General features: G+C 26.9%; 3 protein-coding genes across 3 annotated transcripts; 2 read left to right on the forward strand and 1 right to left on the reverse strand.

Annotated features, from left to right (window-relative positions):
* Positions 1-2,601: 2,601 nt before the first annotated feature.
* LOC134834151 (uncharacterized) lies at positions 2,602-10,016 on the forward strand. The gene is made up of 3 exons (XM_063848719.1): positions 2,602-2,723; positions 2,782-4,788; positions 8,516-10,016. The coding sequence occupies exons 1-3, from the start codon at positions 2,625-2,627 to the stop codon at positions 9,905-9,907; spliced, it is 3,498 nt and encodes a 1,165-aa protein (XP_063704789.1). The 5' UTR covers positions 2,602-2,624; the 3' UTR covers positions 9,908-10,016.
* A 3,173-nt stretch (positions 10,017-13,189) lies between these two features.
* On the reverse strand, positions 13,190-17,657 carry LOC134833038 (WW domain-containing adapter protein with coiled-coil homolog). The gene is made up of 11 exons (XM_063847193.1): positions 17,522-17,657; positions 17,307-17,328; positions 16,714-16,801; positions 16,388-16,516; positions 16,140-16,326; positions 15,872-16,080; positions 14,167-14,818; positions 13,968-14,110; positions 13,745-13,908; positions 13,562-13,689; positions 13,190-13,495 (listed from the first exon to the last, which is right to left on the reverse strand). The coding sequence occupies exons 1-11, from the start codon at positions 17,557-17,559 to the stop codon at positions 13,417-13,419; spliced, it is 1,839 nt and encodes a 612-aa protein (XP_063703263.1). The 5' UTR covers positions 17,560-17,657; the 3' UTR covers positions 13,190-13,416.
* Positions 17,658-19,221: 1,564 nt separating this feature from the next.
* Positions 19,222-24,283, forward strand: LOC134834716 (facilitated trehalose transporter Tret1-like). Its single transcript, XM_063849467.1, is given in 4 exon segments — positions 19,222-19,472; positions 22,555-22,822; positions 22,825-23,198; positions 23,265-24,283. Coding segments are annotated over 3 exon segments (1,479 nt in total). The 5' UTR covers positions 19,222-19,472; positions 22,555-22,563; the 3' UTR covers positions 24,111-24,283.
* Positions 24,284-26,142: the final 1,859 nt, after the last annotated feature.

Here is a 26,142-nt window from a genome sequence, read left to right on the forward strand (position 1 = left end):
TTAAATTCGACTTGTCGTCTGTGTGTGTGTGTGTGTGTGTGTGTGTGTGTGTGTGTGTGTGTCAGTAACGCTGTGCCCCAAAAAAATTTTTTTTTATTTATTTAAAAATCATGGAGATTTTGATGGAAATCATCTTTAGAATGAATATTTATTCAATTTTAGGTTTCAAAAAATGACTTACGATCAGAAAAAATGAACTTTAGAATGAATATTTATTCAATTTTAGGCTTAAAAGTGATCAAAAAATGACTTGCAGAAAAAATCAGAGTTTGAACCTCCAAACTCTGATTTTTTTGTTACGTCAAATATCGACCCAATATGAACAGAAATGAACTTTAGAATGAATATTTATTCAATTTTAGGCTTAAAAGTGATCAAAAAATGACTTGCAAAAAAAATCAGAGTTTGAACCTCCAAACTCTGATTTTTTTGTTACGTCAAATATCGACCCAATATGAACAGAAATGAACTTTAGAATGAATATTTATTCAATTTTAGGCTTAAAAGTGATCAAAAAATGACTTGCAAAAAAAATCAGAGTTTGAACCTCCAAACTCTGATTTTTTTGTTACGTCAAATATCGACCCAATATGAACAGAAATGAACTTTAGAATGAATATTTATTCAATTTTAGGCTTAAAAGTGATCAAAAAATGACTTGCAAAAAAAATCAGAGTTTGAACCTCCAAACTCTGATTTTTTTGTTTCGTCAAATATCGACCCAATATGAACAGAAATCAACTTTAGAATGAATATTTATTCAATTTTAGGCTTAAAAGTGATCAAAAAATGACTTGCAAAAAAATCAGAGTTTGAACTTCCAAACGCTGATTTTTTTGTTTCGTCAAATATCGACCCAATATGAACAGAAATCAACTTTAGAATGAATATTTATTCAATTTTAGGCTTAAAAGTGATCAAAAAATGACTTGCAAAAAAATCAGCGTTTTTACTTCCAATCGCTGATTTTTTTGTTTCGTCAAATATCGACCCAATATGAACAAAAATCAACTTTAGCATGAATATTTATTCAATTTTAGGCTTAAAAGTGATCAAAAATTGACTTGCAAAAAAATCAGCGTTTTTACTTCCAAACGCTGATTTTTTTGTTTCGTCAAATATCGACCCAATATGAACAGAAATCAACTTTAGAATGAATATTTATTCAATTTTAGGCTTAAAAGTGATCAAAAAATGACTTGCAAAAAAAATCAGAGTTTGAACCTCCAAACTCTGATTTTTTTGTTTCGTCAAATATCGACCCAATATGAACAAAAATCAACTTTAGCATGAATATTTATTCAATTTTAGGCTTAAAAGTGATCAAAAATTGACTTGCAAAAAAATCAGCGTTTTTACTTCCAAACGCTGATTTTTTTGTTTCGTCAAATATCGACCCAATATGAACAAAAATCAACTTTAGCATGAATATTTATTCAATTTTAGGCTTAAAAGTGATCAAAAATTGACTTGCAAAAAAATCAGCGTTTTTACTTCCAAACGCTGATTTTTTTGTTTCGTCAAATATCGACCCAATATGAACAAAAATCAACTTTAGCATGAATATTTATTCAATTTTAGGCTTAAAAGTGATCAAAAATTGACTTGCAAAAAAATCAGCGTTTTTACTTCCAAACTCTGATTTTTTTGTTTCGTCAAATATCGACCCAATATGAACAGAAATGAACTTTAGAATGAATATTTATTAAATTTTAGCTTTGAAATCCATCGAAAGTTGATTAAAACTTGACTTGAAAAATTTCATGACCGTTTTTCTTCTTTTTCGAGGAGTACGAAAATGTGAAATTCTGTAGTTGATAAAAAGTTCGGAAAATTGAAATGAGGAGTATGAAATTGTAAAGTGAGGACAACAATAAAGATATGTATGTAAAATCTAAATGCGGTATAGTATGTCGTTCTTTAGACGACTACTTTTTCTATTTTTTTTTAAATTATTTTAATATTTTTTTTAAATTTATTTTTTTAAATCTACAATATTTTATTTTTTTATTCTAATTTTTTTTTAGTTTTTATTTTTTAAATTAAATTTTGAATTATTTAATATTTTTTTTATTTAATTTTTTTAATTATCAATTTTTTAATTTTTGCAAAATTTCATAATTTTTCATACCTATTTATTTTTTTGAAAATTTACGATAAAATAAAATTTTATTTATTTTTCAAAATTAATTTTAATATTATTTTTAAAATTTTTATTTTTTTTTAATCTTTTATATATTTAAAATTATTTTTTGAATTTTTAAATAATTTTTTTTGTTTAATTTTTTTTAATATTGAAATTTTTTAACTTTGATAATTTTTATTATTTTATTTTTATAATTAATTTTTTTTATTTAAAAATTTTTAATAATTAAATTTTGCTTAATTTTATAATTTTTCCTTTATTTTTGAGATTTAAAGACAAAAACTTCATATATGTGAGACACCCTTCAAAGCTCATGATTTTTGTTTCTCCTATTGCATATTCTATTTATCGCAAAGTTTGTTTTGATTTTTCACGATTAAAATTTTCGTCCTTAGTTTAGGCATTTTTGACATAAATTCTCATCCTTAATTACTCTAATTGTGATTCTTATCAACTTCTGTACTTACACTTGCCCAAAATGGAAGAGACTGACGACAAAAATGCGAAAAAAATCGAAAAATGGCTCAATACTCTGAACAATTTGACGTCACAGGATGAATTAATTACGATTTGCAAGGTAAGTGTCCTTTTTTATCTCATAAAAATTAATTTTTCACATTTTTTCTGAATTTTAGGACATTTATCAAAATTTCGATGCACAAAAATTCCATTCCTCGGAGTACAATGCTCTGAACCACGCATTACTTCAGCACTATGGCCGTGCTTTCGACTTGATAACCATTAAAAATCTCGCAAAATCACACGCAAAAGTGTCCATCACGAGCATCGACGTGTTACTTTCGCTCCAAGCCAAATTAGACAGCTACGAAAAAGTCATCATGCTTTACGGTTTCTTCAATAGTTGCAAGCAACTCGATAAAAATGTCGCTCGAACGGAGATGTTTGCGCTGTGTTTCAACTTGCTCATCGAAAGTGCGAGAAAAACCAAAGAGGAAGAGAACGAATATTTGTTCGTGTTGTCTGTGGAGAATTTAATCTCGTATTTCAAGTATTACGGAGCCGAAACGGAGTCGCTGGACAACTTGGGGCGTGTTTGGGAGATGATTGATTTGCATTTAGAGACAAGCATTCAAGGAGTTCGGGATCGATGTCTCAGTTTATTCGCGAAATTAGTCAAAAACGACACATTTGCGAGACAAGTATTACTTCCGTCACTCTTGAAACGCCCCTGGAACGACCGCAATAAGTTTTATTTGCTCGCCGAGTTGCTGGATGAGCAAAAATACTACACTTTACAAGGTCTGGAAGAGCCAAATTTAAAAAATGATCATTTTTTCAAGGGAATTTGCTTGTCACTCAAATATAAACATCTCTGTAGTGCCGGTCAAGCTGTCATAAAAGTACTTCTGAAGCAAGAAATCGCCAAATTACACGAATTAATCGCCGAAATCCTCATTTCCTCGAATTTTACGGAGAAAAAGTACATGGTAGAGCATTGGTGTGCCATCATGAATGGTCGCGACAAGGAACTTGTATTCAAAAATATCGCTTCTCTCGTCGATTTGGACTCTCTGGTGCAAAAAGCGAAGTTAGAACATGAAGCTTTTGTGAATTTAGTGCTGATTCGATCGATTTTCGCGAAACAAACTGCTGAAATGCATGCCACAGTTGATCCTTTGATACGAGATAAATGGGCAAACTTGTCAGGAACGCGTTTTATTGAAGTTCACGTGTACGAAATTATGGTTGAAAATCTCGCCACAGACCTCGGGAGCTTGGATTTCCTCAAAAACTTCATAACAGTCCGTTACGAGGTCTCAGACTCGTCATTCCGTCAAAATTTGATGAAAAAACTACCACAAATGCTGCTGTATCTTATGAAAATCGGCCTTGATAACGTCGAAGTGCGACAATTTTTGCTATTTTTGCAACAGGAAATATTTTTGCCGGGCATCCAAAGTGACGTGTATCAACCACAAATATTCGCCGTCAAACTTTTGCAAGCGATTTGTGGATGTCTCTTCGATTCGCGGCACGTGCAAGACGGAAAACGACCAATAATCGATGAAAAAACGACAAAACGGCTCATCGAGGAAAATTTATGGAACATTCATGACGAAACATATCACAAACTCCTGATCTCCTTGGCCTGCAACTCGCACTTTGACGATGTTCGGGCAATAACTTATGAGCTTATCACTAAATACATGACGGTAGATTGCACGACGCCTGATGACTTATACGAGCAGGAATATCCGCATTATCACACAAAGTTGCTGATCAAAAAGTACGGCGGAAATGATGAAAAATTAATTTTAGCGGAGCATTTTAAACACGCACTTGAGGTACTTCAGACTTCGTTGCAGCATATGAAAGACGATCCGCTGGCGGCGGTGATTCATCACGTGAATTTGTACAAACCGCTGGATTGTTTGAACGAATATCTGAACATTGAGGCGGATTTGACCTTGGAACAGTTTGAAAATGACGGAGAATTGATCGAAGTTGTGAAATGTGTGTCTGATGTGGTTATTGGATTGATTAATTCGAAGGAGCAAGGCTTGGATTTTAGTAAATTGGATGAAAATCTTGAATGTTTGGTTGGGCAATCGAATGCCAGGTCGGAAAATATTGACAAGGACAAGAAATTGTTGCTGCATTCGTTCTGGCATACTCTCAGGGTAAGAATTTTTGCTATTTTTATTTTAAGAAATTCAATTTTCAACCTAAAAAAGTCAGAAAAATCAATAATTTTACTTCTTGAATGATTTTTTGAAAAATTTTTTATTTAAAAATTACAAAATCGTTTAATTTTTAAAAATTTTTTTAACAAAAATGATCAAAATTTCGTTTAAATGTATTAAAAAATTATTATTTTTTTAACTTTTAAATTTTTTTGTAAAAAAAGAAAAAATTTCTTTTAAAAAATTCAAAAAGTTTGATAAATATTAAAATTTTAATCAATTTTAACGAAAATTTTAATGTTTTTATTTTAAAAATTTTAACTTTTTTTAGGTCAAAAATTCAGAAAAATTGATTATTTTTCTTCCCTAAATAATTTTTGAAAAAAATTTTATGTAAAAACTACGAAACTGTTCAATTTTAGATACATTTTTCATCAAAAATTTCAAAATTTTATTCAAAAATCATTTAATTTTTAACTTTTTCAATTTTTTAAAAAAATTTTTTAAAGCCCTTTTAGAGCCCTCTGATAAATTTTTATCCATTTGGAGCAAGATTTGACAAAAATTGCTTTGACACAGTTTTTGACACAGTTTTTTTGCTCTCAAAACAAAACTATGTCAAAGAAAAAAATTTTTTTCAGTTTCAATTTTTTGGCAGTTTTGAGTTATAAAATGATTAAAAATCCTCTGACAAATTTCAATCCATTTGAAGCAAGATTTGACAAAAATAGCTTTGACACAGTTTTTGACACAGTTTTTGACATAGTTTTTTTGCTCTTGATTTAGTTTTTAAAACAAAACTATGTCAAAGGAAATTTTTTTTTTCAATTTCAATTTTTTGGCAGTTTTGAGTTATAAAATGATTAAAAATGATAAATTAGAGCCCTCTGACAAATTTCAATCCATTTGGAGCAAGATTTGACAAAAATTGCTTTGACACAGTTTTTTTGCTCTTGATTTAGTTTTTAAAACAAAACTATGTCAAAGGAAATTTTTTTTTTCAATTTCAATTTTTTGGCAGTTTTGAGTTATAAAATGATTAAAAATGATAAATTAGAGCCCCCTGACTAATTTTTATCCATTTGGAGCAAGATTTGACAAAAATTGCTTTGACACAGTTTTTTTGCTCTTGATTTAGTTTTTGAAACAAAACTATGTCAAAGAAAAAATTTTTTTTCAGTTTCAATTTTTTGGTAGTTTTGAGTTGTAAAATGATTAAAAATGATAAATTAGAGCCCTCTGACAAATTTCAATCCATTTGGAGCAAGATTTGACAAAAATTGCTTTGACACAGTTTTTTTGCTCTTGATTTAGTTTTTAAAACAAAACTATGTCAAAGAAAAAAATTTTTTTCAGTTTCAATTTTTTGGCAGTTTTGAGTTATAAAATGATTAAAAATGATAAATTAGAGCCCTGCGACAAATTTCAATCCATTTGGAGCAAGATTTGACAAAAATGACACAGTTTTTGACACAGTTTTTTTGCTCTTGATTTAGTTTTTAAAACAAAACTATGTCAAAGAAAAAAATTTTTTTCAGTTTCAATTTTTTGGCAGTTTTGAGTTATAAAATGATTAAAAATGATAAATTAGAGCCCTCTGACAAATTTCAATCCATTTGGAGCAAGATTTGACAAAAATTGCTTTGACACAGTTTTTGACACAGTTTTTTTGCTCTTGATTTAGTTTTTAAAACAAAACTATGTCAAAGAAAAAAATTTTTTTCAGTTTCAATTTTTTGGCAGTTTTGAGTTATAAAATGATTAAAAATGATAAATTAGAGCCCTCTGACAAATTTCAATCCATTTGGAGCAAGATTTGACAAAAATTGCTTTGACACAGTTTTTGACACAGTTTTTTTGCTCTTGATTTAGTTTTTAAAACAAAACTATGTCAAAGAAAAAAATTTTTTTCAGTTTCAATTTTTTGGCAGTTTTGAGTTATAAAATGATTAAAAATGATAAATTAGAGCCCTCTGACAAATTTCAATCCATTTGGAGCAAGATTTGACAAAAATTGCTTTGACACAGTTTTTGACACAGTTTTTTTGCTCTTGATTTAGTTTTTAAAACAAAACTATGTCAAAGAAAAAAATTTTTTTCAGTTTCAATTTTTTGGCAGTTTTGAGTTATAAAATGATTAAAAATGATAAATTAGAGCCCTCTGACAAATTTCAATCCATTTGGAGCAAGATTTGACAAAAATTGCTTTGACACAGTTTTTGACACAGTTTTTTTGCTCTTGATTTAGTTTTTAAAACAAAACTATGTCAAAGAAAAAAATTTTTTTCAGTTTCAATTTTTTGGCAGTTTTGAGTTATAAAATGATTAAAAATGATAAATTAGAGCCCTCTGACAAATTTCAATCCATTTGGAGCAAGATTTGACAAAAATTGCTTTGACACAGTTTTTGACACAGTTTTTTTGCTCTTGATTTAGTTTTTAAAACAAAACTATGTCAAAGAAAAAATTTTTTTTCAGTTTCAATTTTTTGGCAGTTTTGAGTTATAAAATGATTAAAAATGATAAATTAGAGCCCTCTGACAAATTTTTATCCATTTGGAGCAAGATTTGACAAAAATTGCTTTGACACAGTTTTTGACACAGTTTTTTTGCTCTTGATTTAGTTTTTAAAACAAAACTATGTCAAAGAAAAAATTTTTTTTCAGTTTCAATTTTTTGGCAGTTTTGAGTTATAAAATGATTAAAAATGATAAATTAGAGCCCTCTGACAAATTTCAATCCATTTGGAGCAAGATTTGACAAAAATTGCTTTGACACAGTTTTTGACACAGTTTTTTTGCTCTTGATTTAGTTTTTAAAACAAAACTATGTCAAAGAAAAAATTTTTTTTCAGTTTCAATTTTTTGGCAGTTTTGAGTTATAAAATGATTAAAAATGATAAATTAGAGCCCTCTGATAAATTTTTATCCATTTGGAGCAAGATTTGACAAAAATTGCTTTGACACAGTTTTTGACACAGTTTTTTTGCTCTTGATTTAGTTTTTAAAACAAAACTATGTCAAAGAAAAAAATTTTTTTCAGTTTCAATTTTTTGGCAGTTTTGAGTTATAAAATGATTAAAAATGATAAATTAGAGCCCTCTGACAAATTTCAATCCATTTGGAGCAAGATTTGACAAAAATTGCTTTGACACAGTTTTTGACACAGTTTTTTTGCTCTTGATTTAGTTTTTAAAACATAACTATGTCAAAGAAAAAAATTTTTTTCAGTTTCAATTTTTTGGCAGTTTTGAGTTATAAAATGATTAAAAATGATAAATTAGAGCCCTCTGATAAATTTTTATCCATTTGGAGCAAGATTTGACAAAAATTGCTTTGACACAGTTTTTGACACAGTTTTTTTGCTCTTGATTTAGTTTTTAAAACAAAACTATGTCAAAGAAAAATTTTTTTTTCAGTTTCAATTTTTTGGCAGTTTTGAGTTATAAAATGATTAAAAATGATAAATTAGATCCCTCTGACAAATTTCAATCCATTTGGAGCAAGATTTGACAAAAATTGAAAAAAATTTTTTGAAAAAATAAAATTTTTCTTAAAAAAAATCTTTAATATTCACCAAAAATTTGAAAAAGTTAAAAAATAACGAATTTTTAAATAAATTTAAAAAAAAAATTATAATATCTCTTTATTAATTAAGTTTAAAAATTAAACAATTTCGTAATAATTTTCTCACCTAAAATTTTTTTAATCCAATTTTTTTTCAGGCTTGTTCAGAATTGGCCTCCAATTACGGGATTTATGTCATCAAAAATCGTCAACAGTACACCAAACCGCTAAAAAGGCTCCTTTTCTGCTCCGACATCATCATCAACATTCTCGTGTTCTGCTGTCACAAAGGCTCCATTGAATCAGCTTCCAATGCAATCGGTCGTTTATTCAATTATTTCACCAAAAACTGGATCAAACAACTTCAGTCCTTCTCCGAGGAGGAAATTGAGAGCATCTCCAACCCATACATGAACAAAATCCTTCGCCCCCTGGATAAAATTCAAACTTTGGATATTCGTTGCAATCGCGGATTAATTCTGCTTCACATGCAAGTCCTCAAGAACGACATGACAATCGGGCGAACGATGCGGCAACAATGCTTAAAAATCTTCATCGAACGTCTCACAAATTTATCAGAATCGGATGAACCAAAGCCAATGGTTCCTTTTTTGATTTCCTTGTTCCTGCATGATCTCAGCAAATATTTTAACGACACAGAATTAACGGACGATGTCATTCCCTTTTTGGAACAAATCATTCTCATAAGCTTCAGTTACATCAGATCTAGTTATTGGAACATCAAAAATGCGAGTTTGACACTTTTTGGGTCTCTCATACCGAAAATCATGAAACAGAAGCCAAAAACTGACAACAATAGTGATGCTTGGCAACACGTGGTTTACATTCATTTGGAAGAGCTCGTTCGAAATATGCCAAAAGTCAATTGTCACATCTTGAGTGAACTTCAATCCAACCTCCCAACATCGAGTGCCGTCTTGTATTTGGAATTTTTGTCAAATATCGAGGTGAAAAACCCCGCAGACAGTCGAATTACGGAAGTTACCAATGCCTATCGTGCTCGTTTTTGGAAAATGTTGGGAAATAAAAACGACAAAGTTCGTCGTCTCGCTGCCCTTTGTTTCGCTCAATTTCATCATTATCACGACGAAATACCTCGTGCTGTCATCGCCTACATTCCATACATTTTTGCATCACACACGACAGAAAATTTCAAACACGGCATAATTCTCGCCATCGATTGTCTGATGAAAAAATTGCAATGTCACTACCAACACATCCATTGGAACGACAAAGCAGCGTTCGATTTTACGCTCAAAGAGACGTTCAATCGTTCATTTCGGCATGACGATGCTCCAATCAGTTACTATACTCGATGTTACTTGTTGCGACTCTTGTTGTCGTTGGGATTTGGGGTCGGCGATGCCATTGTGCGATGGATCATGTACGAAAGAGCGGCGAGAAATTGCTTCGGGTTTCACGAATGGACAAATTTGGTAACGGAAATTCTGGAAAATGAGAAATCCAATGATGATATCGAGAAGGATGTGTCTATGGATGAAATTAGTATTAGTTTTAGTGAAGCCTAAGTGTCACACACATCAGTGAACGATATTAATTTATCTAGTCAATCACTTGAAAAGGAAAAAATATTTTTTAAATTTTGTTCATAAAATTTAAATTTTGACAGAAAAAAATTTTAAATGAGAAATTTTAACCAAAAATGATAAAAAAAAATTTTTTATATAATTTTATCAATTTTTTAAAACTTTAATTAATTATTAAATAATTTAATTTGATTTATAAAACTTAATTTTTTAATTAAAAATTTTCAAATTATTTTTTTTTTTTAATTTTAATTAATTAAAATTAAAATATTATTAATTAAATTTTTAATTTAATTAAATTATTTAATTAAAAAATTAGTTAATTATTAAAATTTTATATTTTTTTAAATTAAATTTTTAACCAAAATTATTTAAAAAAAAAAATAAATTAATTTAATTTAATTAATAATTTAATAAAAATTTTAAAAAATTAAAATTAATTGTTAAATAATTTAATTAATTAATTAAAATCAAAATTTTGAAATTAATTAATGAATTATTTTTCTTTTAATTTTTTTTAAATTAAATTTTTAACAAAAATTATTTTAAAAAAATTTTAAAATTAAATATTTTTTCTGTCAAATAATTTTATGAAAATTTTATGTAACCTTTTAAACTCAAATGAAAAATTACCATGCTGTCATAATACTCAAAAACTGCATTTTTAGCACTAATGAACGTATAACCTTCCCTCTATAATTATACGTGAATGAATGTCTTTTAACAAAAAAAAAATTAAATAAAAGAAAAATGTAACAATAAATTATTTTAGATGAACCAAAAACAAAAAAAAACTTTCACTTGATGATTATTAATTTTTTGCATTTTTTATTAATTTTTCTTATCAATATTAATTGTATTAATCTAATTTAATAACCCTATTGTTTTAAAGAAGAATTTTCAAACAATTACTTTTCTTCCTTCTGATTACAGATTTTTTGCTTGATTTTTTTTTTTTTATTTAAAGTTATATTTTTATTGTGTGTATTTTTTTTTATTAATGATAGGGTATGATGCATGATTCCTGTTCTACTAATTTTTTGAATATTTTTATTTATTATTTTTTTTTATGACGAAATTTATAGAAGAAAATCATAATAATAAATAATTTAAATTACTAACTAAAAATATGTTTAATTTTAATTTTTTTAGTTAACTTTCTTGTGATTTTTCTTGATTTATTTTATTTTATTTTTTTTTTTTTGAGGAATTGATTTTTTAAGGCTCTTTTTTCTACAAACTTAGAATGGTTTATGGATTTTTTTTAAATTTAATTTGAAGTTAATATCATTAAAAAAAATGTGTTATTTTTAATTAAAAATTAACTTTTTATTATAAAAAAAATAATTTTAAATAAAAAAAATTATTTTAATTAAATTAAAATTAATTATTAATTAAAAATTAATTTAAAAAAATTATTATTTTAATTTAATTAAATTTAATATTTTTGATAAAATTATTTTTTTTAAATATTTTTATATTAAAAAGTTAAATTTTAATTAAAAATTTCACAAATTTTGACAAAAAATATTTTTAAAAAAAATTTAATCGAGGACCTGTAAAAAATATTCATGAATGCAATATTTTTAATTAGTTAATATTTTACATGTGATAAATGGTTCCTTTATATAAAAAACAGTCTTAAACATTTATATATCATGCATTTTTCTCGCAACTGTGGAGCTATAATATCCATAAATTTCATAAAAACGCTCGACACGAATTTTCTGACTTTTTATTAACATGTTTTTGTTGTGTTTTGTGATTATTTTTCATTTTTTTTTATTACAAGAGAGAACAAGAAACATGAATTTTGATCTATTTTGATTTGTAATTTTTATTTATTTATTTTTTTTATGCAATTGAGTGAACTCTTCTTCATCTTAGCAATATTTAATAATAATAATATTCATAATAATACACCTAAACCTAAACGACGACGTATTTTTTTTTATGTACAAGAGAATTTTTTTTATTTTTTATTTAAGGTTATTTGGAGTTGGAGAGGTACCAATAATTTTTTATTTTATTTATATAAAACATTTCAAAGAACCATAAATAGTTTTTGTTCAACAAATTTTTATCTCCTAACAAGTTTACAAAAGTTGATCACATCGCAAGTTTTTTTTTCATTTTTTTTTACACGAACGAACCGAAAAATGATTTTTAAATGAAAAAAAATATTTTTTAGATGACAGTCTCTTTGCGCTATTAAAGCAATATTTTTTTTTTATTTTTTGTCGGCCCGTGAACAATAAACTATTTACATGTTTGAATGTCCTTCGTGAAAAAAAACGGACATCGGAAGTCAATTAACGTGATACTATCTCCATGCTTTAACAAATTCCTTATTTTTTACTATTTTTTTTTCTTTCATGCCTTTTAAGAGGTCAAGTTATATTTTTTTCATGAGCTCCTCGTGGAACACAATTTTTTTTGTGTTTTTTTTAAACATTAGTCAGTTACTACTTAGCAGAAAATAAGCAAATAATAACTTATGGATACCCCAAATTTTCGGTATAATTTTAAATTTATTATTTAAATCAAGTTTAAATGCCTTTTCATGTGTTTTAAATTTGATTTTTTTTCTTTACTTTTCCGATTTCATAAAAAAAAATTTAAACAGTTTGAATTTAATTTTTTTTTTTAATTTAATTTTTTGAATAATTTCAAATTTTTATTTTAATTAAAAAAAATTAATTTTTAATGAATTTCTATTAATTTTTATTTTAATTAAAAAAAAATAATGTTTATATTAAATTATTTTTTTATTTATAAAAAATTAAAATTTAATCAATGAAATATTTTTTTTTTTGAATTATTATTTTAATTTTTAAAAAATTAAATTAAATTAAATAATTTATTTAATTATTATTAATTTTTAAAAATTAAAATAATAAGTTTTTTAATAAAAAATTAATTAATTAATTAAAAATTAATTTTTTTTTATTAAAATTTTTTAACTTATTTTTTTCAATTAAAATTAAAATTTAAATCCATTAAAAATTAATTAAAAAAAAAATTTAAACTGTTAATTTTTTTTCCATGAGCTTAGGGCCTAAATAAAAAATAAATACCATTGATTAGATTTATTTTCTTTTGTTCGTGCTTTTTTTTACAAGTTCCGTGTTTTGATATAATATTTTTTATAAATTTTTTGTTTCTTTTTATGAAAAGTCATATATGTTAATAATTTTAATAATTAAACTACTTTTCTACCTATATAAGTTTTATTAGTCAATAACTTTATAAGGGTAAAGTTCCTAAATACAATATAATAATTAATAATAATAAATTTTGAATTGTAGTCACTTTTTTTGTGTTTTGTTTATTTTTTTTTATACGACTAAAAGTAGCTCATTTTTTTTCTCTTGTAATAATTCTTGTTTTTTTGTGTGTTTTTTTTAATTTTTTTTTTCTAAGCTTCTCTTTAGCAGAGTTTATAATAAAATTTTTAAATTACCTTTCTAAATGTAACAAAGATATTAACGCTATAGATCGTCAGACATAAAGGAGTTTTGTGACTTTAATTCTTCTAATCGGCGAATTTGCTGTCGTAAATACATAATTCTGAGGGAAAAATAAGGAAAAAATTAAAAATCGATCAAAGTGAAGAGAAAAATGAAGAAAAATTACTTTTGTTCCTGCAATGTGGCTGTTATTTCTGTAATCCTAACTAAACTTCTTGCACATTTTAACTCTGTTGACACCTTACTACAATGTAAATCACCATGCAGATGAGCTTCTTCCGACAATTTCTGTGCCTAAAAAAATTTTTTTTTAAATTTTTGTCTTTTTTTAAGAGAAATTTTTAAATACCGGTTTCTCCAACATTTCAGCAGGCCAGTTAGTAACATGCGAGATAAGATCTGTTCTCATGTATTTTGAATGTGAGGGCGTTAAGGTTGGACCATGTTGCAGTCTGCCTATTTGTGAGGATGTCATGACACCTTGTAAGCTACTAACGGATGTCGTTTGAGCGTCTAAAGTAAAAAAAAAAATAAAATTTCAATAATTTTCGGGGAAAAATTGATGAACTTACGTCTCCTAGAATCTAAATCGAGTTCCTGTGTGGGTGTTGGTGCTCCATCTCCGTGATCTCTTAAATTACTTTGACTTAAATTGACACTGTAATTATAGTGAGGGGATGTATATAGCGGCGAATTCAATACGCGTTCCCTAAAACTTCAAATTTTTCATTAAAAATTGATTTTTTGGGACGGAAATTTTAAAAATCTCACCTTGGTTCGTGCATTAAATTACTACTATTACTACAACTGGCAATTGCCGACGACACACAATTATTATTGCCGCCCGCATGTTGCCGTGCCAGCGCATTATTAATCGTTTGCAGTGCCTTTTGAGGATTCAGGTCATTTTGCTCGAGTTGCTTGTTGCCCGTAATCTGCGACAGGATTTTTGGTAAGCCAGCCATCGAAACCACGGGCGGAGAGGTATTTGAAACGTTCGAATTACTGCCAGGCGGACCCGGAGTATTTGACATCAGCATCGCATCGCTCTGCCCATTGCCTTGGATCGGCGATGCGGCATCCGATTGCTGCGAATTGTGGTGCATCTTGTGCAAAATGTGATTATTACTACTACTATTATTACTATTGTGAGACGACTGGCTGTTCGAATTGTTTCCCGTGGGCGTAGCTGGATTCGAAGATAAGCGTGGCAAGGCGTTTGCCAAGTGAACCACGCCGCCGTCGTTGTTGTTACTAACATTACTACTACTACTGTTGTTGATGTGTGGCGGCAGTTCTTGTTGCTGATGCTGCTGTTGCTGCTGCTGTTGTCGCGCAAGTGTCGTCGGCGTACTCGAATGGGAATAACTCGTTTCGGATGTTGGCGTTGAATCGCCCGGACTGATATCCATGTCGACATTTTCTGAAAAAAATAATGAAATTTTTAATTAAAAAATTGCGAGACATTTCAAATCATTTTTTATGGAGTTTAAAAATAAAATTAAAAAAAAAATATTTAAAATTAACTCACATTTTTCAATTTTTTTTTTCAAAAAATTTTAAACATAAAGATGGCAAATAAATTATCGAATTATTTTCGTTAAATTTTGAAAATTTTATAGAAAAAATTATACCTTAAAAAATTATTTAAAAAAAAATTATAAAAAAAAATAAAAATTATGGAAAAACAATTTATTTGTAGAAATTTAATTAGGAAATTATTTAAACTTTCAATTTAATTAAATTTAATTTTACAAATTTTAATAAAAATAAGCAATTTTATTAATTAGATAAGTTATTTTGTTGAAATCCTAAAATTAAGATCAGAATTTAAAATTTTTTGATTTGAAAGAAATTTAAGAAATAGAAATTTTCTATAGAATTAATATTTTTAAATTAATATTTTTTTTTTTAAATTTATTATTTTTCATTAATCAATAGAAAATATTAAATTATGAACAAAATTTTACTCATTAATTTTTTTCAACATATTTTAAGAAAATTTTAGCATTTTTTTATACTTTATCATTTCTTTTGAAATTTGTTTAAAAAAGTAAATTTTTTTCCAAAAAAATTTTTTATAATTTTTTAATTAATTTTTAATTTTTAATTAAATTAATTATTTTAAATTTTTTTATTTTTTTTTTTCCTTAAATATTTGACAAGATCTCAAAAAAAAATCAAAAACGTGCGAGAATTATCAATTAAATGAATATTTTTTTATTAAAACTTTGTCAAAAAGATCAAAATTTTCGTTCAAGAGAAATAGAAATATTCATCTCTCATAATTTTTGAAGTTGATTTAAGAAAAATTATATTAAAAATTTCGAAATTATAAGAAAAAAATGAATTTTTTATATTATTAAAATATTTTCAATTCATTAAAATTAATTAAAAATCGAAAAATTTATCTTGCTTCAAATAAAAAAAAAAAAATTTTTACAAAAACTTGAAGAAAAAGACATAAAAAACTCACCTTCACGTCGCCTCTTATGCGGAGGCAGATCCGAGTCGTGCGTTGGCCACCTCGATCGAGAATTGGAATGTGACTTACTGCTACCTGAATATCCCGATGGCCTATCTTTATCCCTATATTCTCGATCTCGCACATCTTTTTCCCGATAATCGTTGCGATCCCTCTCCTTATGACTATAATCACGGTCTCTCGAATCTTTCGACGTTGTCCTAAAAAATTAAAATTCCATCAAAAAAATGTCTTTTATTCGTAGATTTGCCAATCTAACCTCTCCTTGTCCAACCATTCCCTCGGCTTCTCCCATTGCGACACCTCGGTTTTACAGTTGTAATAATACTTTTTGCCGGAGGAGCTTACATGCTCACTCCAATCCCCCGAATATTTATCCTTTTTGCTGTATTCGCGGTCTCTGCTCTTTTGTGACGAATAGCCTCCTCGTTTTTGTGACCGTGAATCTATAAAAAAATTATTTTTAATGAAATTTTGTCAAAAAAAAAATTGGAAAAAGCATCTTACCAGAATATTTATCCTTTTTGTAGTCCCTGTCACGCATTTTTTGAGAATAACTCGAGCTTTGATAGCGATCGCGCCGATCTCGTGGCGAATCACACTCTGGCGAAATGGACCTGTACGATCCGCCGCGGCCTAAAACGACAAAAAAAGCATTGAATGACCTTCCACAAACACGATGAAATTTCGCGCAGTGTCCCATTAATTCTAATTTTATTCAAATTCGACGAAATAGTTACAAGGTTGTATCAATTTATAAATGTGCAAGGGTCATCGACCTGTCGTTGCGTCGGAAATGTCTCAAAAAAAGCGAGAAGAAGCCAATTCCTTACCATTATTTATCGGTGAATCCCTATCTCGATAGTTGGACCTGCTGTTCGTATCTCTGTCATAGTCTCGCTTGCTGCTATATTTGGAGTTCTGAAAGCAAAATTTAAAATTTTAAGCAAAATGCCTCAAATTCACCCAAAAACCCGGAAAACATTCGCTGAAAACGCATTTCGGGGGAAAACGTTTTGACCTTTTTGCTCTTTTGGAGCTGCCAGCGTCGCACGACGTGACTTCCGGGAAAGAAATGCCAAAAAAATTCAAGTGTCCCAAATGGATTTTCGCCCAAAATGCTCGAGTTTCGCACGAAATTCGCTTCGAATTGTGTCTCGTGCGCGTTTTTGGACCGGAATTTGTTCATAATTTACGTGGATATTTTGGGAGAGGAAAAAAATAACAAGAAATCTGACATCTTGGATCAATAAAAATTTTGTAATGTGAATGTTTTCCGGTCAAATAAGCATCGAAAAGTGCCAAAATCGTGACAATTCGTCAACTTTGGGCACTTTTTGCATGCGTGACGCGAGAAATTCGGATGTTTTTCGTGGAAAAACGCTGAAATAAAAAATGGAAAGCTGCAAAAATGCCAAGCAATTACCTGATACGACTTCTCGAAATACCTGCAACGAGAGAAACAAAACGATATTCGTTAGTAAAATGCGGCAAATTTGCTGAAAATGCGAGAAATGCGATGCGAGAAAGTCGCAAAATCCAATTAAAAGTCTACTAAAAAATATGAAAATGGCGATTCGGGCGAAAATTGGTATCGCTTTGCCAGAAACGCAAAATTAAGGGAATGAAAGTGTGTTTTACCCATCGATACGCTCTTTGTTCCTTGCATGCATTACCATTAATGCAAAATTTAAGCAATTCGGTTAAAAGGCTATGTTCTTTGTACACTTTTTTACGATAAATAGAGTCTTCATAGATTTGGGATTTCGAGCCTAGCAAAAATATTGTCCTATTGGCGACAGTCAGAAGCGAACTTGCACGGAAAACTTGTAACTTGCACCAAAAACTTGTAACTTGCATCGCCGACTTGCATGAAAACTTTAACCCTCAATTTCTCCCATTTTTCGTTGTTTTAGACACTTTTAACCCTTGAAAAGTTGAAAGAGGAGCTCGAAATCTACATTTTTTAAAAGAACTTTTTTAAAAATTTGTGGAAAAGGCATGAGATATGGACGCGCAAAGTTATACGTGTTTCTGTAGGCGCGTGTACGGGAATCCCAGGTGAGACGAATGAAAGTGATTAATATTGAATTAACTTTTGGCAAATTCTTGGAAATCGAATGGAATTGATAAATTTGAATTTGTGAAGGCAATTTTTTAACGAGACATAGAAAATTTTTCAAAATTTTCATGATTTTTCGAACATTTTCATTAAGTTTTATAAGTTTTTAATGATTTTTTCAAAGGTTTCTATTAATTTTTAAAGATTTTCATGATTTTTTTTGGATTTTCTTTCAAAATTATGAATAAAAATAAAATAAAAATATAAAAATGTATCAAATATTTTTAGAATTTATTTTTAAATTTTTCAATTTGATTTTTATAATTTATAAATTTTTTTAAAAATATGTTTTAATTATTTTTATGATAAATTATGATTAAATTATTATTTTTTTTTTGTTTTGAAATTTAGTATTTTTAAAATTTAATAAATAATTTTTAAAATTGCAATTTTTTTCAGTAATATTTTTTGCAATTTCTTTGAATTTTTAAGACAATTTGATTTTTTTTAAATATTTTTGTTATTTTAATTCTAAAGTATTTTTTTAAAAAATTGAAGAATTTTGAATTTTTTTAATTTTAATAAAAAAAAAAATCAAAATTAGAATTTATTCTTCGAAAATATTTTTTTTTCTAATTTCTTTGAATTTTTTTTTAATATTTTTATTTTTTTAAAACTAATAATTTTAAAAATTTCGAAAATCAAAAATCTTCAAAAAAAAAAAAAAAATCCAAAAAAATTTCGAAAAAAATCAATACTTCATGATCTCAAGCTAACATTAAATTTACATCAAATTTCATTAATTTATCTAAAAAAAAACTTTGTGAAAATTTATAAAAAATCACAAAATTCTTGAAAACTTAAAAAAATTACAAGTAATTTTATAAAAATGCACTTTAATACTTATTTTCACGTAAAATTTTAATTTTTCAACCCACAATCTGAGTCGATAAGATAAAGATTGAATAATATATCAACAGAACTCAAGTAGATTACACAAAAATAATAATCAATATTATTTTAGATCTCTTAAAAGCGTGCCATACTTTTATGGTTTTCCATTATTTCCGCCAAAAAATTCGCAGAACCTCAAACATTCGCAGAAATTTGCACAAGATAACGGCTTTGGATCAATAAAACACAAAACAAAAACAAAGTACGTAAAGATATTTATCAAGCACTGTTCACAACCTGTTAAGCCACGCTTGATATTTGATATCGAGTACACGACGAATGTTATCACTCGCTCGACTTACAGGTTCGGTTTCAGTCTGTTGCGGATCGTCCTACTATTAAGACTTGTCTCTAAAAAAAATAAAAAAAATAAAAATTAAAATTTTTGTCGTTTTAAAAAATAAAAAAAAAATATTTGTAAAAAAATGGAAAAATAAAAAAAGCAATAAATAAAAAAAATTTGAGTGATAAGAGACTGAGAAAAAAAAAATACAATTAAAGTGCCATCAAATAATTATAAAAAAAAATTAAATTAAATTTAAATAAATTATAAAGTAATAAAAATTCAACTACAAGGTAAGGTAAAAATAGTAAAATAAAATTACAAACAAGGAGATCAATAAAACTTTTTACAATGATAAAAACAAATAAAAACAAACAAACTTCAAAAAAAAAAATAAAATATTCATGCAAAACAACTGTTTCGATCGTCTGTTCACACACAAACAACGAAAAAAATGGAAAAAGTGTTAATGACGAACCTTGTATTTGTTAAGCAGATGATTAATTTGTTTATTGCCATAGACAAAAAAAAAATTAAATGTTATTCATTAGAATCAATGATAAAGCGACGACAATAAGAATTTGTAAATATTTAAACGTTGTGCATCCGACCATAAATTGAAGAAAATTTATCGGTAAATTATTCCAAGTCGCCAATAATGAGATTTTTTATGCAAATGAAATTTTTTTTCGAACAAGTTTTTTTTTAATTTTAAATAATCGAGATTTTACGCATTTTTGTGATGTGAATTCAATTACATGTGTTCTATATTGTAGTTTTATATTGTGGAGTGGATTTGAATGAAAAATAGGAGTGAATAGCAAAAAGTTGATGTTTTTCTATTTGTTAGGTTTTGATGGGAATTTTTGTATAAATATGTCATTAATTTATTTAACAAGCTATAAAATATTTAAATTAATTGAATGAAAATGTGACAATTAAAAAAAAATATTTTTGGTAAAAATTTAATACGAGAAATTTAATTGAAAAAAAATATTTAAAGTTTTTTAAAAAATAAAATTTAAAAAATAAAAAATATTTAAAAAAATTAAAATTTAAAAAAAAATTAAATTTAAAAAAAATAAAATATTCAAATATAATTTTTAATTATAATTTTTTAATTAATTTTTAAAAAAAAATTAATTAATTTTTAAAAAAATTAAAAGTTTGTTTAAATTAAAAATTTTGAAACGTGTCCATATAAAAATTAATTAATTAAAATTTTAGAAAAAAATTAATTTAAATTAGTTTTTAAGGCAATTTTTCATCGTTTTTCATTATTTTGTTAAGATTTTGACTTTCAAAATAATAAAAAAATATATTTTAGTAAAAAAAAAAATTGACAGCTGCCAAATTAAATTTTTTTTCTTCACAAATTTTTTTTTTTGGTTTAAATTTTTTTTCCAAATTTTTGAATATTTTTTTTTTTAATTTTTTAATGTAAATTTAATTTATTTCATTTTTAAAAAATTCATTAAATTTTTTGAGAAATTTTCTCAACAGTTATGTAAAAAATATCATATTATTTTCTTAAAAATTAATTTGTATCAAAATAGGTCTAAAAAAATTCAAAAAAGTTCAAAACTTAAGCAATCGAAACATATTTCCCATCAAAACTGCACAAATAATTAATTAGAATTAACTCGAAATCAAGGCTTATTGTCTGTTTTTCAGTTACCTGTCAATCACTCGAGTCAACTAGCTAACTAATAAGCCACTGACAGTTACTTACTATCACTTGCGCCTGATAACAACTTCATTCTCTTTCATGTTTAGCGTCAAACCCATCATTAAAACTCATTACGGTTGCATTTATTGCCGCTTTTTTACGACTTTCACGTGTTTTCCCGTACCAAACCTCTTTTTTTAATCAAAATTTTTTATTTATTTGTAACAACTTGCATTCCCATAGACCTAAAATTACAAAAGAAAAAAAAACGTTAACAATTGCTTTTGAAAATCAAAGCGTAAAATGTGCTTTGTTTGAAATTAAGAGTTGAAAATTCGATTTAATTAGAATAAAATTCATCACCGGAACTTATGGATGCTTATTTTCTCGCACAAGTGTGAATCAGTCTCGTTATCGTCGTCTGTTTCGTTGAGTACAATGCACCAGGCTTCCGCATATATGACAAAAAGTGCATTCATGATCATTTGAATAAACAACAATTTTTGTCGTGTGAACACGTGTTGTCGTTGTTTTCGATAATTTTTGCAATAACAGACAACCTTGTGTGAGAAAATTCTTCTCGTAATTGACGACACTTTCCATTTTATAACGGTACTTGAGACTCGAGATTTGATCACACAGTAATTAGAGTAGATGACACTAATTTTTGATTTAATTATATTGATTGTGAGTAATTTTCATGCAATTATTAGCAATCATTCTATTATGAAGTATCTGTGGTATGAATCAGAAAAATTTATGAGATTTTGTTAAATTTAGTTAAAAGTTTAAAAAAAAATTAAAATTTTATAATTAGTTAAATTAATTAATTTTTCACAAAATTTTAAGATTTTTTATTTTTTTTTTTTTTTTTTTTTGAGAAAATCAAGCTTAAATAATTAATTTGTCTCATTTTACAAAATTTTTCAATTTAAAAAAAAAATGAAATTTAAAAATGAATTGCTTTAAAAATTAATTAAAATTTTTTTTACCAAATTTTGAGAAAAATTTTATTTTGAAAAATATTAAAAATTTTAAAATTATTTTTTTTTAATTTTTTTTTAAATTAAATATTTTTGTAAAATAAGACAATTAATTTAAGCCATATTTTCTCAAAAAAAAAAAAAAAAAAGTAAAAAAATAATTAAATTTATTAAATGCGATTTAAAGTTAAACTTGAGTAAAAATGAAATAATTTTTTGACTTAAAAGGCTTTAGATTTAAGCTTAATTTTTAATTTAATTTAATTAATTTTTTTAACAAATTTTTTTGAATTTTTTTTTATTTTATTTATTATTATTTTGTTTTTTTTTGAAAAATTTTTTTTGAAAAATTATTTTTTTTTTTTTTGAAAAATATTAATTAAAATATTAAACATTATTTTTAAAAATAATATGAATTTTTTTGAAAAATATTTATTTTTTTCCAATTTTTAAAATTTATTTTAAAATTAATTTTTTTTTAATTTTTATTTTTTTTTGCAAAAATTTGAATTTTTTTTCAAGAAATTGTTTAAAAAGTAAAAATTAAATTAAGTTTTTTTTTTCAAAAAGTAATTTTTTTTTAATTTAACAAATATTTGATACTTTTACTCAAGCTTAAGTTTAAATCTCATTTTTTTTAATCTTTATATCAAAAATTTATGCGATTTACCTCTAAACTTGTAATTTTTCAAATAAATTAATCGCTTTTAATTTTAATTTCAGTTCATTACCATGACAGGAACGAGCTTTGACGTGAACGATGTCGACACAGGCAAAAAAGCTCCCCAATATATCGCCGCTCTCGCTGCTACTGGAGGTGCTTTGGCAGCTGGCACAATCCTCGGATGGACTTCTCCCTCAGAAGCTGACATCAAGGTCCTCGATCCGATCACAAATGTCAGCATTCCCGGCGAGCATTACGATTTCGCAGTTTCAACAGAGCAATTTTCCTGGATTGGATCTTTCGTGACACTCGGCGCTGCTTTTATCTGCATCCCATTGGATTTCTCGCCAACTGGTTTGGTCGAAAAATGACAATGTTGGGTCTTGTCATCCCGTTTACGCTCGGTTGGGCTCTCGTGATTTGGGCGCAAAATCTCACAATGATTTTCGTGGGAAGATTCATTCTTGGCATTGCGGGAGGAGCATTTTGCGTGACAGCGCCCATGTATACGGGAGAAATTGCGCAAAAAGAGATCCGGGGAAGTCTTGGAAGTTATTTTCAACTCATGGTGACGATTGGAATTTTGTTCGTTTATGCTGTCGGAGCGGGAGTTGACGTTATTTTGTTGAGTATCATTTGTGGCGTCATCCCATTGGCCTTTGGGGTGATTTTTTTCTTTATGCCGGAGAGTCCTACGTATTATGTAAGTTAAAAAAAGTTGAAAAAATTAAAAATTTAACATGATAATTAATTAAAATTACATTTTTAGGTCTCAAAAGGACGTCATGAGGATGCTCTAAAGTCACTTCAATGGCTTCGTGGCTCAAATTACGACTGTCAAGGCGAATTGGATGAGTTGAAGAAGGAACGTGAGACTTTGGAAGCGAACACAACCAATATAGGACAAGCCTTGATGCGAACCGAGTCCCTCAGAAGTGCCTTTATCTCCATCGGTTTGATGTTTTTCCAACAAATGTCGGGAATTAACGCTGTAATCTTCTACACAACTCGCATTTTCACGGATTCCGGCTCCGATATCGATCCCCAGCTCTCGACAATCATCGTGGGATCCATTCAAGTCGTTGCCACGTTCATCTCGTCCATCGTCGTTGACAAATTAGGACGTCGTTTGTTGCTTCTCGTCTCAATTGTCGTCATGGGAGTCTGTTTGTGTGGCTTGGGAGTCTTTTTCTACTTGAAAGATAGCAATTTTGATGGCATCGACAGCTTAAGTTGGCTTCCAATCACCTCGTTATGTGTCTTTATGATCTTCTTTTCGCTCGGATTTGGTCCTGTGCCGTGGTTGATGTCGGGAGAACTCTTCGCCCCCGATATCAAAGGGTTCCTTAGTGCAATTGCAGGCACGACAAATTGGCTTTTGGCCTTTATCATCACGAAATTCTTCGCTAGTTTGCAAGAAAGCATGGGAAGTGGTCCGACATTTTGGCTTTTTACCGGATTTTGTGTCGTCGGTTTTGTCTTTGTGATATTGTTTGTGCCCGAAACGAAGGGAAAGAGCTTCCAAACGATCCAGGATCAAATTAGGCATCAATGCTTGCAAATTGTGGATTACACGCCGAAAGATGAACCTGCCACAGAGAAAGTAACAGCTTAATTGTTTTTTTTTTTTGTATTTTTAAATTTATTACGATTATATAATTTTTTATGGCATTTAAAAAAAAACGTCACGCAAAAAAAATGCATTTTAAGTGCACCATTAACATCAGAAATTGTATAGAAAAATATTAAAAAATTAATTTTTGTTTAAAATTCGAGATTTTTTTATTACTTCACTCAAGAAATTAATTATTTGTTGTCACAACTGATCCAATTAAATTTTTATCGATCCACGTGAATCTGCGGTTTCAATTTTTCTCGCATTGAAAATCATTTTAAAAAGTGACATTTCAATGTCTCAACCTATTTATCATAAAAATTTCTTATCAAATCATTTCCAAAAGTACTTTTATCTGGTAGTTTACTGTTTATTACGCGACTCAAGTATTATGTAGAACGAAAAAATGACTCTTCACTGCCGATAAGCGATGATAATGTGCCTATCATATCAGGTAAATATGTAAAAATTTATCTGTTTTTGTTCATGAACGAGTTATTGAGTGGAATTTCTGTGAAAAAAAATTACAAAATCGCAGTTATCTTTTGTTTTCTTCTGATAATCTGCAATAAAAAATTTAATTTGCAATGAATTTTTTTTTCGGAATTGACAAAAAAAAATTTGGCGATTGATAAGTTGAAGGCGTATATGATAAATTGCACATTTGAAGTTTTTGACGAACTGAGAAATAATTATTTTTATTTTTTTAATGCGTTAATTAATCAATTTGTAAAAAATAGATTTTTTAAAATTAAAAATAAAAATTATTTTATTAGTTAATTAATTGTTATTTTTTGTACATATATATATTTTTAAATTCAATTAATTTTTTTTTTTTAATTATTTTTCAAAGATTTTTTTAGAAAAAATAAATTTTTAATAAAACTAAACTCTCATAATTTTTTTTTTGAAAAAAATTTCAATAATTTTCATTTTCAAAATTCAAATTATTTTTTAAAATTAAATTTTATGTCGAAAAACGATTTTGAATACAAAAATTACTAAAAATTGAAAAATTTCATTGGAAAATTCTTGAAAAATAAAGAAAATATACCAAAAAACGGTAACTTTTGATGAATTTTTTTTTTAATTTTGCCCCATTTAATTTAGAATTTAAAATGGGGCATTTTAAAATAGTAATAAAAACGAAAATCTATATAAAATTTCTATATCCCCCATCCCCCATGGTTTTTATTTCAAAGATGAAACGCGAAACAGAAAACGGTTTTGGAACACCCTAATTAAATTAAATAAATTAATAAATTTAAACAAAGAATTAAAAATATTTCGAAAAAAATCTAATCAAAGAAAGCTATAAAAATATTATTTTTTTAAAATTTTGACTGAAGTTGTATAAAAGTTTATTTTTTATGGATTTTAAAAGAAATTTTTTAAATTTTATTTTGAATGCTAAAATAATTCATTTCATGTTATTTTTTGAAATTTTAGCTGAATTTGTTGAATTATTTTTTTTATTAAAAATAAAAAAGAAAAAATATGAAGTTAAAAATTGAATTTGAATTTTTTAAATTTATTAAAATTTTATTTAATTTATTTTATAAATTATTTACTTATCGAATCAAAATTAAAAAAAAAAAAATTCAAAAAATTTTATTATTATTTTTGTTCAAAATTTCAGCTCGAAAAAAAATTAATCTAAATACGCATTCCTAATATGAAATTTTTTTTCATCAAAAAATATTTACTTACACAATTTTTTTTTTTCTTTAAAATTTTGTATTTAAGCCTTCTCATTGTCCATCCTCGAATTTCTTCCTTTTTATCTTCTTTCTTTTTTTCTTCTCTTATTTCTCATTTTTGCATCTTTGTTACTTAATAACTCATCATTACACTTCATCATAATTTTAAGTACTTTAAATTCGTTTCACGTATCACGAAATTCCAATATTTACTTGTTCGATCAAAATCACGTGCAATTTAAGCACAAAATACATTTTTTTCGATAAAATCGATGTTAAATAAATATTTTAATTTATAGCAACCTGTGACTTTGTAACATCAGCAAGGCTTC

Source organism: Culicoides brevitarsis, chromosome 3 (assembly GCF_036172545.1).
Source record: "Culicoides brevitarsis isolate CSIRO-B50_1 chromosome 3, AGI_CSIRO_Cbre_v1, whole genome shotgun sequence".
NCBI classification, from domain to species: Eukaryota; Metazoa; Arthropoda; class Insecta; order Diptera; family Ceratopogonidae; genus Culicoides; species Culicoides brevitarsis.